At 34.0% G+C, this 14,118-nt stretch overlaps 2 protein-coding genes across 2 annotated transcripts in view; one reads left to right on the top strand and one right to left on the bottom strand.

The window, feature by feature from the left end:
* LOC137923801 (lipase 3-like) overlaps positions 1-12,478 on the bottom strand; it is a 37,006-nt gene extending 24,528 nt beyond the window's left edge. The window contains exon 1 of the mRNA XM_068767074.1: positions 12,349-12,478. Within this exon, the coding sequence (XP_068623175.1) occupies positions 12,349-12,441 (93 nt within the window). The 5' untranslated portion in view covers positions 12,442-12,478. The remainder of the gene's footprint in view (positions 1-12,348) is intronic.
* Positions 1-14,118, top strand: part of crm (cramped chromatin regulator) — a 120,717-nt gene that overhangs the window by 48,434 nt on the left and 58,165 nt on the right. The gene's annotated exons all lie outside the window — the stretch shown is intronic.

Below are 14,118 nucleotides of genomic sequence, written 5' to 3'. Positions count from 1 at the left end.
TTATTTGTATGAACCACTGAATATGCAAGAAGATAGAAGAAAGAAACATCGCTTCATTGGTGAACAAAGAGTAAAGCTCCCAGGTCGTTCTGGATTACTACCGAAAGATAAAAGGAAAAATAATCAAAAATAATAAAATGCAATAGTAATAGAAAAGGGAGATATATTGTAAATTGTTAAATAAATATAGAATACAAAATAAACATTGTAAACTGGCAGTTCGGGAGGAATGGTGAAGGAAAAGGAGAGATGATGTGGAAGAAAAAAAAAGAGAAACATATATATTTTTTTAGTTTTAAAAATATTCTTTTCTCCATCTCGTTTTCGGGACTTGGATATCCTACCTACTTTTACCTTCTCTCTCTCATCCTTAAAAATTTCTCTCTTTATAGGGAATAAAGATTTTATCTTTTATCCTTTATATTTTCACCCACATTACATTCACGCATCGCCTGCCATATCTCGCCACACTTTCAGTTACAGTTTTTTTGTCACGTCACCGACTACCCTGCATTAAAACCGTAAAAAAGTGTGGAGGCTTTCTACCTCTTCCAAAAGGGAATCGATTCTACTGCAAGCAATGCTCATTTCGCAGAGTTAAAGATATAAAAGTGAGCAAATCAAAAGAACCCTGGAAAAATTATTTAACTAAAATTGTACCTGTGTATTCAAAGAGAGCCAAGTATTTAAAAACAATATTGGGCTCATAAGGGCGTATTCAATTTACATCTCCTACTCTCCTACTATCTACCTACCAAGAAGATAGTTATGGACTCTGAGATTTTACCATGCCTCACCTACGGATGCCAAACCTGGATGTTTGAACTGAACACTTGAAACAAAATACAAACCACTCAGAGAAGAATGAAGAGAAGCTACTTGGATATCAAATTAAAAGACAAAATAAGGAACACAGCCATTCTAAAAAAACGTGTATAACAGATGCACTTATCTATTCCCTCTAAAAGAAATGGAGCTGGGTAGGTCACGTGGCGAGGTTCGGTGATAACAGGTGGACACAAAGGGTTATAAAATGGACGGAACCACGAGGTACCAGAGCGATAGGCAGACCTAATGCCAGATGGACTGACGAGATCGTGGCCAAGTTGCCAAAGATGGAGAAAAATGGAAAGCTTTGTTTGCTTTTATCCTGGGTCCATACAAACTTAGTACAAAATTATCAAAACTATCATTTAAAATTACGAATTTAAAGTTATTTGTATGGAATGAAATAAAGCTTTATTATTATTATATTATTGAAAGGTAGTTCGCTTACTCGATGCTATTTCAATGCAAATACTGCTTGTCCGTCAAGGAAGTCTGTTGTTTGAAAGCATACCTGACGTACAGTCGCGCACAATTTTTTTTTTAAATAAAACATTTCAGAGATTAATAAGATGACCTTGGTTAATAAGATGGGCTGACGAGATCGCAGCTACAGCACGTCACTGGTGGCTCCAAGTTGACAAAGATAGAGAAAAATGGAAAGCTTTTTTGGCTTTTACCCTCGAGCCATACAAACTTATTACAAAATCCAAACTATTATTTAAAATTACCAATTTAAAATCATTTGTATGGAATGATAAAAGGTTTATTATTCAATGGAATCAGGCGTTATCTTACGGAAGTCCATCCTAAGTAAGAAAAGGACCAATATTTAGCCACTTCCGCACAAGCAGTGGTAGTCGTGCAATAAAGTGCACGAGCAGCCCAGCCCGCTGATAATTGCGTATGCGGCAAACAATGCGAATCACACAACCACCCCTCCACGGGGCATCTTCAGGAGTTATGTTACACCGATTAGTGCCAAACACAGAGTCAGCTTGTTAGATATGTTACACAAATTAGTGCCAAACACAGAATGAGGTCGCCGCTTGTTATTTATATGCCACCTCCTTCTCCACTACTTCTCAAAGGCACGTAACCGATCGCGTGGACTATTTTTATTATACCCTCTATTACGCGTGACTTATATATATATATATATATATATATATGGGTTTATTATTCTTAATAAAAAAATAGAATATGAATGTCAAGTTGCATTATTCCGTTGTCTACTATGATATACTATAGGGATATTATTAGACGATAGAATGTTGATACTGTTAGTCAAGTGAAGTCGAATGGTTGCTACCGTCTCGCGGGCCTAATTGAATCAATAGTGCAATTATAGCAATTACTTGTCACAAAGCAAGGTTGGAGTACTTACCATTGCAATTTCATCTGCGTTATGTGTACATGAATTATTGTATTATATATATTATATAAATTTATTATTGTATTATATTTATAATATGTATGAAACCTTTTTTATTATCAGTATATATGTTATATAAGTATGTATGTATATCTATGTATGTTTATGTATATTTATGTTCATTTATTTGTGAATATGTATTTTTTTGTACACGTGAACTACCCTTTATAAGTACTTTTATCTTTTCCTTACTATGGTTGTCTGTAAGAGATTGCCTTGTGTGATAAGACCGCCCATTGTACTTTTCTGTATATTATTGTATCTGTATATTATATATGTTATCGTGTACAATAAAGAATATTAAATAAATAAATGAATATAATAATTTTATATTTTTTGTATCTATTTTAATATGGTATTGCTTTAATGCTTTTGAAATCTGGATGGAAATTTGGTACTCTAGATATCATCCTTTTAGAAGATGATAAATAAAAATGGACAATTAATGTATAAAATCACTATTTTAGTAATAGATCTTTACATAGAACACACGTTTGTCAACAAAGATACTTATATCCGCTAACCTCGCTTCGCTCCCGTGTACCTCTTACAAGCAATGCGATTTTAAATACACCAATACCTCACTTTGCGGTGTAGTTACGTTCCAAATAAACACGACGCAAATTGAAACGCTGCAAAGTGAATTAAGATTTTCTATAGCAAACCATGTAAAGATCGAAGATAGGTTCCAGGGTAACGAAAATACTACTTTTTAGAAAGTAAATTGAACAAAATAAACATTTAAAAAACAAAAATAATATAACTCTGTCAATAAATAAATTGGAAAAATAATTAACTTTTTTGTAACCAGAAACAATACGTTAAAATTTATAAATTTATTATTATCTTTTAAAAAAAGCACAACACACTACATTACAACACACTACGTAATTGAAACTGAACTCTAAAATTAGCAAAACAAAGTGAAAATAATACTGTATTCACATTGCGCTGTTTTTAGTTAGAAAGGGAATCCCCGAGTTTTGATGGTATGGCGCATTTAGAAACAAAAGTGTTGCCATCTTTTAGAAAAAAAAAAGAAAATTCCAAAAAAAAAAAAACTAAAGACGCGAACCCAAAACAACGCAACCTCGAAAATCTGACGACACAGTGAAATTGTTTTTACACACCCAGACTACGGCTTCCATCGACATAATTGTGTCAAGACAATTTTGGATTATTTACATTTAAATCCCTTGTTAAATTTGTCACGTTAACAGAACATGTGATGAGTTCATTTAAAATAGATAATAGATTTGAAATAGAATAGATTCACGCGGTATACAAGATGAAACAGTAAATTTAATTGGTCAGCTAGTAAGGTCTATTTACTCTGTGATAAAGTCCTGAAGGAAAAAAATAAGATTACATCTCATTTTTTTCTGGGTGTTTATAAAAATATCTAATAGATTTAGGCGTTACTTTGCGGAAGTCCATCCTAAGTAAGAAAGGGACTAATATATAGCTACTTCCGCTATGCAGCAGTAGTAGTGCAGTGAAGTGCACCGCCCGCCAGCCCGCTGATAAATGCACATAAACAATGCGAATTACACAACTACCACCGTTAAATCACTCAACACGTGTTTCACCTCTCCACGGGGCATCCTCAGGAGTAATTACACCGACCAGTTCCAAACACCGAATCGTAGAGTTTATAAAAAAAAAAGAACCCGACGCAAAATGTGCGCAATGTAGTCAATAGGAAACTAGGTTTAAGAGGAAAAACATGGACAAGGGGTAGCGTGAACAAGAAAAACCTCGGGAAAAGCTATTCAAAATATCACAGCGTGTTAGACTAGGTGATTCTTAGCTGGGAGATACAGCGCCACTCTCACAGTGAATAGGGTGACTAGTAATAGGTTTACATTTCAAAGATTTACCCCTAAAATAAAAAAGACCAAAGATAGTCCAATCCCGACCTTGAGCAATAAGGAACAACGTGAGAAGATGCCTCTAGACTTAGAGACAAGGCATCGCGGAAAGCAAACAGACGAGAAGGCGAAAATTAATTTACGTTTAGTCGTGACACGCATTTAAAGTTACGAATCAGAACGTCAAGCGTACGTGATTTGAATGCATTCGGTTTTGTTGTTGCTTTTGTTACAGACATAAACACCGTATAAGTGTATTAATAAAATGCCTGTTTGGATACCAAACTGTATTTGCGTAGTTACCTCCATAGAATTATAATTATTTAGATTGATACAGTTATATCTACCTTTGTAGTAGTTTAAGTGACATCAGCTATGTGAAAAATTGTATCGTTGATATATAAAATAGCAACGTTCTGTTTTTAAATTGAAAAATTCCGACGCATATAAAACCGGGAAAAGCAGCGTGGATCGTAAATATACAAGAGTTCATTTTGTATCATGTAAAGTCGTCTAGGCTTCTTATCGTTAGTTGAAGTACTGCAGGTGAAATGATCATAGTACCGAGTGCGAGCATCTTGAGTTATTCAAACTAGCCTGTACAAGTCTTTGTCTTCAAATTCGAGTGCCGGTCTGGCGTAAAAATCAGGGAGGAGTCAATAGCCTCCCTGATAAGCGGAATAGATAAAAACTCATTCATAGCCCTCTGCAAAACAATTGCAAAATGTGCCATTGAAAGGAACAAAACGCAAACACAATAAATAAAAAATAATAAATAGAAAATAGATAGATAGAATAGATATAGAAGGATAAAATAGAACCAAAGTGATACATAAAACTGTGATAGAGAATAATTATAGGATAAGTAATAATAATGTAATAAAAATGTAATAACAAAAGAGGAAAGAATGAATGATTGAACAGAGCAAAAGAGAAAGATGAAGAACTGTAGCATGAAAGATAGATAATAGACCGAAAGAGACAATAAAGTACGAAAGAAGAGAAAGAAAATAAAAAACTATGTGAAAAAATAAATTGCAAATAAAGTAACTGTCCCACCATAAATAGAGGTACGAGAGGCCCCCAATAGCGGGGGTCATAAAAAAAAAGTCTTTGTCTTTCGTATAACTTGCCTAAAGTATTTTGAAATTTGATTGATGATGAAATGATTATCCAGAGCTGTTAATAAATCTTGGGTTCCCGCGTCTTGTTCTATGGAATTATAGCATGTATAAATCTCACGTAATCCTATAATCTCGAGTGCCGGCATAATTCAAGCCTCATCTGGGATCTAGCAATGTATAGAATAGGCTCCAAGTCATTCAGTAGATCTAGGGATATCTCTAATATATAGAGAATGTTCACCTATATAATTCTAGTGTGTAAAAATCTCATGTAAACGTATAATATCGAGTGCCGGCTTAACGCAAGCCTCGTCTAGGATCTAGCAATGTATAGAATAGGCTCCAGGTCATCCAGTAGATCTTGTGACATCTCTAATATATAGAGAATGTTGACCTATGTAGTTCTAGTGTGTAGAAATCTCATGTTGACTTATAATCTCGGATGCCGGTATAACACAAACAGCACCTGGGATCTACCGATGTGTAGAATGTACACCAGGTCGTTCAGCAGATCTTGGGACATCTCTAATACATGGAAAATGTTGACCAGTGTAGTTCTAGTGTGTAAAAATCTCATGTAAACCCATAATATCGAGTGCCGGTTTAACGCAAGCATCACCTGGAATCTACCGATGTGTAGAATATAGACCAGGTCGTTTAGTATATATTGGGACATCTCTAATACATAGAGAATATTGACCTGTGTAGTTCTAGTGTGTAGTGATCTCATGTAAACCTATAATCTCGGGTGCAGTGTGGAAATGGGCCTCTTCTAGGATGTGTACAAGTACCTTAATAACTCCTGGGTTTTCAGTAAATTTATGGAGTTCTTGTGTATAGAAATTCCTTGTAACTCTTTTTTTTCTTGTTCGGGGAGATAATAGAACCTCCTTTTTGGTTGTTTCATGGTACAATATAAGAAGACACGAAAACTTTCAGTAGATCTAGGGACATCTTCAAGGTATAGAGAATGTTGAGCTATGGAATTTTAGTGTGGAGAATTTTCATCCATTTTGGCATTCAGTTCGGTGAATTACTTTCGTGGGGACCCTAGAGCAAGTTCGAGAAATAAGTCATAAACTACGTAAATTTCCTTTGCCAGGATCTTTGCGACGTCTAAACTACTTTTTACCTACTCATTCAGTCGATTCTTGATTATGCTGATGTCAGTTATCTGGACCTCACTGAAAATCAACTAAATAATCTTGAGCGCCTTTAAAACTTCAGTATTCGTTTCATGTTTGGACTCGGAAAATGTGATCATGTTTCCGAACTTCACGTTAAGCTGAACTGATTACTTATAAGGCTTCGCCGGAATGCTTACGTTCTTTATCTAGTCTACAATACTCTTTTTAATCCACTCAGTCCCTCTTATCTCAAATCAAGATTTAAATTTCTTCACATGAGAGGTCTTTGAGATCATCGGAGAATCTGAAATTAAAAATACCGGCCCATTCTTCTTTGTTCACGACCAAATCTTTTACCACACATACCGTTCGATTGACTATATTACCGCTGAAAATAAGATTAGCTAAGTCAGTACCTATTTTTAAGAAAATGGTTAAGAAATATTTACCAGACCATTGATTATTTATACTTTAGTTCATTTTTTTTCTTTAGCGATCCAAGTTATTTTGTCGCTTTTATTTATTATTATATTTATAATTATGTGTTATACTGTATATTATAAGTCTTTATGAATAAATATGTGCTATATATATGTATATATGTACAAGGCAACTACCCGTTATTTATCTCTCCACTGTTTTTCCATATTACAGTTGTCTGATATAATTACATCGTGTAATAAGACCGCCTATTGTATTTTTTTTCTTTACTATTATGCAACTACTTATATATCTTATATATTTGCTAGTAAGATTCTAGTAACGTCCAGTTGAATATCTAAAGAACTGAAGAATACCACCTAAGAAGTAAGAAGGTTGGTGACCCAATGTCGGAACCTCGTCTTATGACTTCTTGTATAGATAATAAAGATAGTTCCTCTACGAATAAAAACGTTAGATGATTATAAGCAATTTAATTGCATTAAGGAAATAGATGCGTTTATTTTATAGTTTTATGAACGCTGTCATTCCAATAATTGAATATATATGTCCATCGCATTAGATAAATAGCGTAGAAATACGATAGGCTATGACAGCTAAAGGATAATCACTTTTGTATATAATACGCGTATGTTGTGATTTTAATAATTGTTATTTAGATTTTATTGTACATAAGCGAAGCTTTTGACCTCTGTCTCGTCTCATGTTAAGCGATGATAAGGTCTAAAATGCTACATGTTTGCTTAAAAGAAACCTATTCACTCTTGACTTGGAGATTCCTAAGTTATAATTGTCTGGAAACAAAGACGCCGGTAGGTTGTTGGAATTTCAACCGTGTACGGATGTCGTGAATCCAAGCCTCTTATTGTCCGAAGGGTAAAAGGAGAAATTCTGAACTTGGCATCCATTTTTTTTAATCGTGTATACAATACAATATAAAGCATTTGACCTTTGTCTCGCCTGATGTTAAGCGATGAAAAGGTCTACGAAGGAACAGGGTTGTCTAGAAGAAACCCTATTCACTCTTGAATTCAAGACTTCCAAGTTATAATTGTCTGGAAACAATGACGCCACGTTGTTCCACTTCTTGGCTGTTCACACTATAAATGTATTAGCAAAACGCTTAGTGCGGGTAGATGGAGACAAAGCATTTGACTTCTGTCTCACCCAATGTTAAGGGATGACAAGGTCTAAAATGCTACATGCTTGCTTAGAAGAAACCTATTCACTCTTGACTTGGAGGTTCCTAAGTTGTAAATGTCAAAAAACATTGACGACGGTAGGTTGTTCAACTTCTTGGCTGTTCTCATTTTAAAAGTATTAGCAAAACTCTTGTTGCGTGTGGTTGGAATTTAAACCGTGTACAGATGTCGTGAATCCATGCGTCTTGCTGTCCGAAGGAAGGAAGGAGAGATTACGAAAGTATCCATTTTTTTAATCGTGTAGATACAAAGCATTTGACTTCTGTCTTGCCTGATGGTAAGCGATGACGAGGCATGTACATGCTTGCCAAGAAAAAGCCTTATTCCTAAGTTATAGTTGGCTGTTCGTATTATAAAAGTAGTTGTTAAACAACCGATTGGTGCGGGTTGAAGATATTTCAACCGTGTATGCATGTCGTGAATCCTTACGTCTTGTTGTCTGAAGGAGGAAAGGAGATGGGTGAATTTGGTGTAATTCCGACGCATATTCTCAAGAAGACTATAGAACACCGATAAACTGGTGTGATTTCGCTGATGCTCCAAGCTGTGAAGCTCAGCGCTCAGCAAAGCATCGGTTCTAAACTGCCTTTTGGCTTGTAAGGAGTCTAAAACTTGGAGCTGGTACTTCTGGAGCAGCAAGTGAAGTGAAGAACCTTCGCCCGTTACGAGAGGAAATGTAGGCCATTTAAAAAAAAAACTATCACATGTTTACATCGGAGTGGACAAATATTATCGGCAAGTGACAGTCTCATCGTATGAACTCCAAAGCTTACTCAATGTTGAAACTATATACGAGGTGTGTTCAAAAAGTGTCGCGAATTTTGTGTATTTTCAAAAAATATTTATTTATTCGTGAATATCTATTTTGTCACCTTCAAAGTTATACCCCGGGTATATTGTACACTTGTGCCAACGTTTTTTCCAATGTTCGAAGCACTTCAAAAAATTCATTTTTTTGTATCTTGTTCAGCTCGTCCTTCGATGCCGTCTTTATCTCGTCAATCGTGGCGTAGCGTCGTCCTTTCATGGGCCTCTTCAGTTTCGGGAACAAGAAGTCACATGAGACCAGATCTGGATAATACGGTGTCTCGTATAACGACCCGTGCCAAGGGAACCCCCGAGATTCGATACCTTAAAAGCGGTTGTCAACTATGCGTTGTACACCCTGTCGACGTCCCTGACAGCAATGTAAGCCAGGACAAAAAAATTGAAACATAACGAATACTCTATAAGGACATCCTTAAGATTAAAATAAAGCTTTTGGATGGTTTGAAAAAATATTGTGTATTTGAATAGGGGAGTGGTCGACTGTTTTGAAAAAAAAAATGTTATGTAATGTTTTGTTATAATGTCTTTTGTGATTGATACGTAAAAATCTCTTATGTTGATTCATTTTATGTCAACTGCCCCAAAGATTATCATTGTGACCGATTATGCGCTACTCGCAAAAAGTACAGATAAAGAAGTTTAAGGAATTTTTAAAATTATTTCTTTGAGATATATATATATATATATATATATATATATATATATATATATATATATATATATATAAACTGTCTAAACTATTTAGTTTCAAAGACAACAAATCATTCATGAGTGTACGCATATATATTAAAGTTTCACGAGATATCTCAGACCCTTCATTTTTTAGTTTTAAATCTAAAATTAAAAGTATATTACTAAATAAATCTTATTATAGCATTCAAGAGTTTTTAGTTGATCAAAATGTGTGTAACTTGGTTTTTTTACACATGTGTAATAAAATTAAATTTCATTTAAAAGAGTAACTGTTGAGTTTTTGACCGGCTCTTCTTGGCAGATCTGCATTCAAATCCGTTGGTAGTTTACTGCTTATATTGTTAAAGTGATCGACGGTTCAAAAGCGCGCGTAAATATCTACTTGAATAAAGATATTTTGAATTTTAATTAGACAGTTACTATATAAAGTAAATACGGGTCAATAATAACATGTTTAAACATACTCTGCTATTAAAAATTAAGGTGAAATTGTAATTTAAAACCCCAGGGGCATTAGTAACGCAGATAATTTTATTTCCTAGGTTGGTAGTACTGTCTTATCCCTTAAATGAATAATGATGAAAAACTGCAACACTACCAATCACTTAAACGTAGTGTCAAATAACAATAGATATATTAGATAGTAAGGAAATGTATAAATTTAATAAATTTAATTGTAACAGAGCCGACTGTGGGGGGTTTTTTTCAGTAAGAGTCTAACAATGTCTGGACCCTCCATTCCCAGACGTCCATTTGAAGATTTCCCCCCACCGTCTAGAAATTGTAATTTAGATATATAGGCTCTGATTATGTTAGAGGAATAATTTGTAAAATTAAATTAAAAAAAAAACCCACTTAAAGGAAAAATGAGTACTACACCTAAAAGTCAATGTAGTGTTATATATCTGCAACATGTTTCTTAAAAAGTTAGTATAAAAATGTTATATATATATTTTTATATTTTTTACTGAATGGTAGTGTATTTATCTGCATAATATATAAGTATAAATAAAAGTTATGCATTTAAGGGTTATAATATTTGCGTATGTTTGTAAAAAGGAAATCACTTGGCATATTCCAAATCGTTTTGAAGGATGTTTTGTGTTTCATCGCGTCAAGTCTCGATTGGTCGATGTCATATTGCATTGGTTCTTTGGGACTTTTTTTTGCTAAAAACTCGTCGGATATCGTTCCATAACCACCGTATTCGCTTGATTTGACTTCGTATGTCTTCTGGCAAACTCAAAAGATAAACGAGATTATATTTAAAATCATGATCATCTTTAACGACTAAGTACCAAGAATAAAAAAGCATCGCCTTAATGATAGGCGACGACAACCTTCGCCCATCATTTCTATTACACAATACATTGCTCGCATGGTGGTAAGCAATGCAATAAAAAATAATAAAACCAAATAGGAAAACTTTAACCAAAATGCACATATAAAACACATGTAAAAGAACTTATTAAATAATAATAGAATGTACGACAAGACTCTAATGTATTAAAAAGTCTAATCTAAACAAACCTGTGATATTAAAAGATAAGGATAGAAAATGTAAGAATAAAATACAGATTAGAGATAAAATTGTACCTAGCCACCTAAGAGTAAAAAAGATGAGGAAAGGAAGGCGATGAAAGCAAGAAGGAATGAAAGAACAAAAAAATTGCAAGATATTATGAAGGATAAAAGGAAAGAATAAAAGAAATTGAGAAGAATGAAAGTGAGTGTAGAATAAAGATAAAACTCTAAAAAAATATTTGTAAATAAAGTCCCTGTCCCAAACAAAACAGGAGTACGAGAGGCGGGGGCCATATAAAAACAAGAAAAAAGTACCAAGAATAAGAGAGAGAGAAAGAGTGTGATGACATTAGATATATACTGATACGTTAATATCTGTAAGTTATTATATATAGATTGAGGATTGGGGTGATAAAAATCGAATTAAAGTCTTGAAGGCTATACCGGAATATATTCCGACAGTTTCGTGTACTGAAAAAAGAGTTGGTAAAATTGCGTTTTATCGAACGGGGATTACATTGAAGGGGATGAAATTGATTTGTAATAATAAATAATAAATTTGCATTTTATAAAAAAAATCACTATACTTTTTGAACACAATATTTACATACAGACTAATGGATAGATTAAATATTTGTTGTAAATAATTAATTTTAATATACGTGTAAATGCTCTAGTTCCGTGATGCCAAAGTGGTCTATATCAACCCCTAGGGGTCTATGACAACCTGCAAGGGGTCTACGTCAGCAAAAAAAAAATATGAGGGTCCACGATAGTAGATCTCAACACATACACTGATATTACCTATTTACTTACATCATACTATCATATGAAGAATATATGAAGTAAAAAAAAATATTATATATGTTTATAAAATTGTGTAAGTTGTAGGATGTTGGTATTCGCTTTGTGGTCGCAATACATTTTGAACATACACTAAACTTCACTACAGTTAGAAATTTACAGGAAATCAATATCAGGTAAGTAGGGGGTCTACCCGACACGGAAAAACATGGCAAGGGGTCTACGACACAAAAAAGTTTGGGGAACTCTGCTCTAGTTTATCTAAAAAGTATCAAGTCGGTTTTAACAGTTATTTTAATGACATGTAATTTAAATAAGTTTTATAAGAAGTAATTATTTAAATGCATTTATTTAAGAAGTAATTATAATGTATATTTAGAGATGTAATAATTCATATTTGTTTTATAATTAAATATCTATATAATGTGTATGCATTGAAGTGGCCTGAAGAATTAAAATGAAATTTGAACTTACAACTGACTCGTAGGCTTCCTTCTTCAGCATCTGTGCGTCTCCCACGACTATGAACACGCTGCACAGTGTGATGATGTAATGCGTCGCGATCATCTCGTATTGCAGCCCTATTTTTTTTATCACCCTTTAAAAAAAAAATACTGACTGCGTGTGGTTTGCGTGGTCCGCGCGTTCGCTTCCGCGCCGCTGTCGAAGTGAGGCCCGAATGGTCGATTCGCATTTTTATCGCATCGCGTCTTCAATGACGCGCTGCGAATTGTTTGTATACAGGCGAGTAGTGTGCCCTACCCGTGTGGCGTGCGCAGGCGCAGGTTCGTATCCGTACGAAATTTTTGATCGATCTACATCAGGGCTTCTTAAACTATGGGTCGCGACCTCAAATGGGATCTCGTAGCAAAATTCTGGGGTCGAGAGATTTTTATGTCAAATATTTATATATACTATTTTATAACATCACTAGAGTTGACGGAATACAGTGGACTTGCAGCGTCTAGACACGCTAATTGGTGGAAGTTTATAAACTAATATAAAAACAACTAGCTGATCCCGCAAACGTTGTTTTGCAAAAAAAAAATTAAGTTTTTATTTAACAAATAAAAATAAGGGTTGATCGTACAGAGGTGAAAATTTAGGGTTGTATGTATTTTTGTATGCTGTATCATAATAAAATAAAAACCAAAAAAAAAGGCTAAAAAAATAAAAAAAATAATTTAGGGGTGGACCACCCTTAACACTTAGGGGTACGGAAAATAGATAGTAGCCGATTCTCAGACCTACTGAATACGCATATAAAATTTGGTAAAAGTCGGTCAAGCCGTTTCAGAGGAGTTCAAGTTCGAACACCGTGACACGAGAATTTTATATATTAGATTTTATAACTTTTTGTGCAATTTTTAATTTCAGTTTTTCGTATGTTTCAAAACGAATTCTAAAACTACATATTTTCATATGTATTTTGTTACCTAATAAATAAATCATCAAAAAATATTAATTTATTTTTCTTTTACGTTTGTATGGGGTCGTCAAGAAATTCACAATCATAAATGGGGTCGTGAATGACAAAAGTTGAAGGAGCCCTGTTCTACATGTCTAAGATGTTTGTCTTCTTTATACAGGGTAATTGTTTACAAGTGTAATTTACACTTATTTACAATCGCCCTATAAATTGATCATTTGAACTATTACAATTCGAAAGGCCAATAAAATCTGACAGCATAAATTCTCATCGACAACTTGTGAAAAAAAATTAATATTTATGATTCTGAACTTGGAAAATTATTTTTCTTAACATTCATGAATAGGATTTTCTATACATCTATTTAGAGCAAATGAGTTGTATATTAACCTTTTTAAGGTTTTCATCAACAACCTATAATCCTGAAAATCTACGATAAAAAATAATCTGTGATAATGAATGTAAAAAACTGTGATCTACGAATGCAGATAAAGAAAGAAAGGAGAAGCAAGCGAAGAATGACAGATCACGTGAAGCGTAAAAGGAATGAATAAAAGACAACGTGAAGGACGAGAGAGAATGTGGAGTAAAAATTAAAAAAAATCATTTTACCCGAATTTGTATCGTCCCTGCCCCACACGAAGCAGTGGGAACAAGGGGTCCCCAAAAATGGAGGTCATTTAAGAAGAACAACCATCCTATATATCTACGTTTTCGTCATGTCGTAAAACCACAAGTAAAGGCTATATATAGTAAATAATTTAATACATCATCGACAACGTCTAAGTGGCGCAAGAGAATGGTGAACTAGGAGT

This window comes from Battus philenor, unplaced genomic scaffold, assembly GCF_028537555.1.
Source record: "Battus philenor isolate CCGP_79_NKW_IND1 unplaced genomic scaffold, ilBatPhil1.0.hap1 SCAF_22, whole genome shotgun sequence".
Lineage (NCBI taxonomy): Eukaryota > Metazoa > Arthropoda > Insecta > Lepidoptera > Papilionidae > Battus > Battus philenor.
This window is presented reverse-complemented; position numbering and strand designations above follow the sequence as displayed.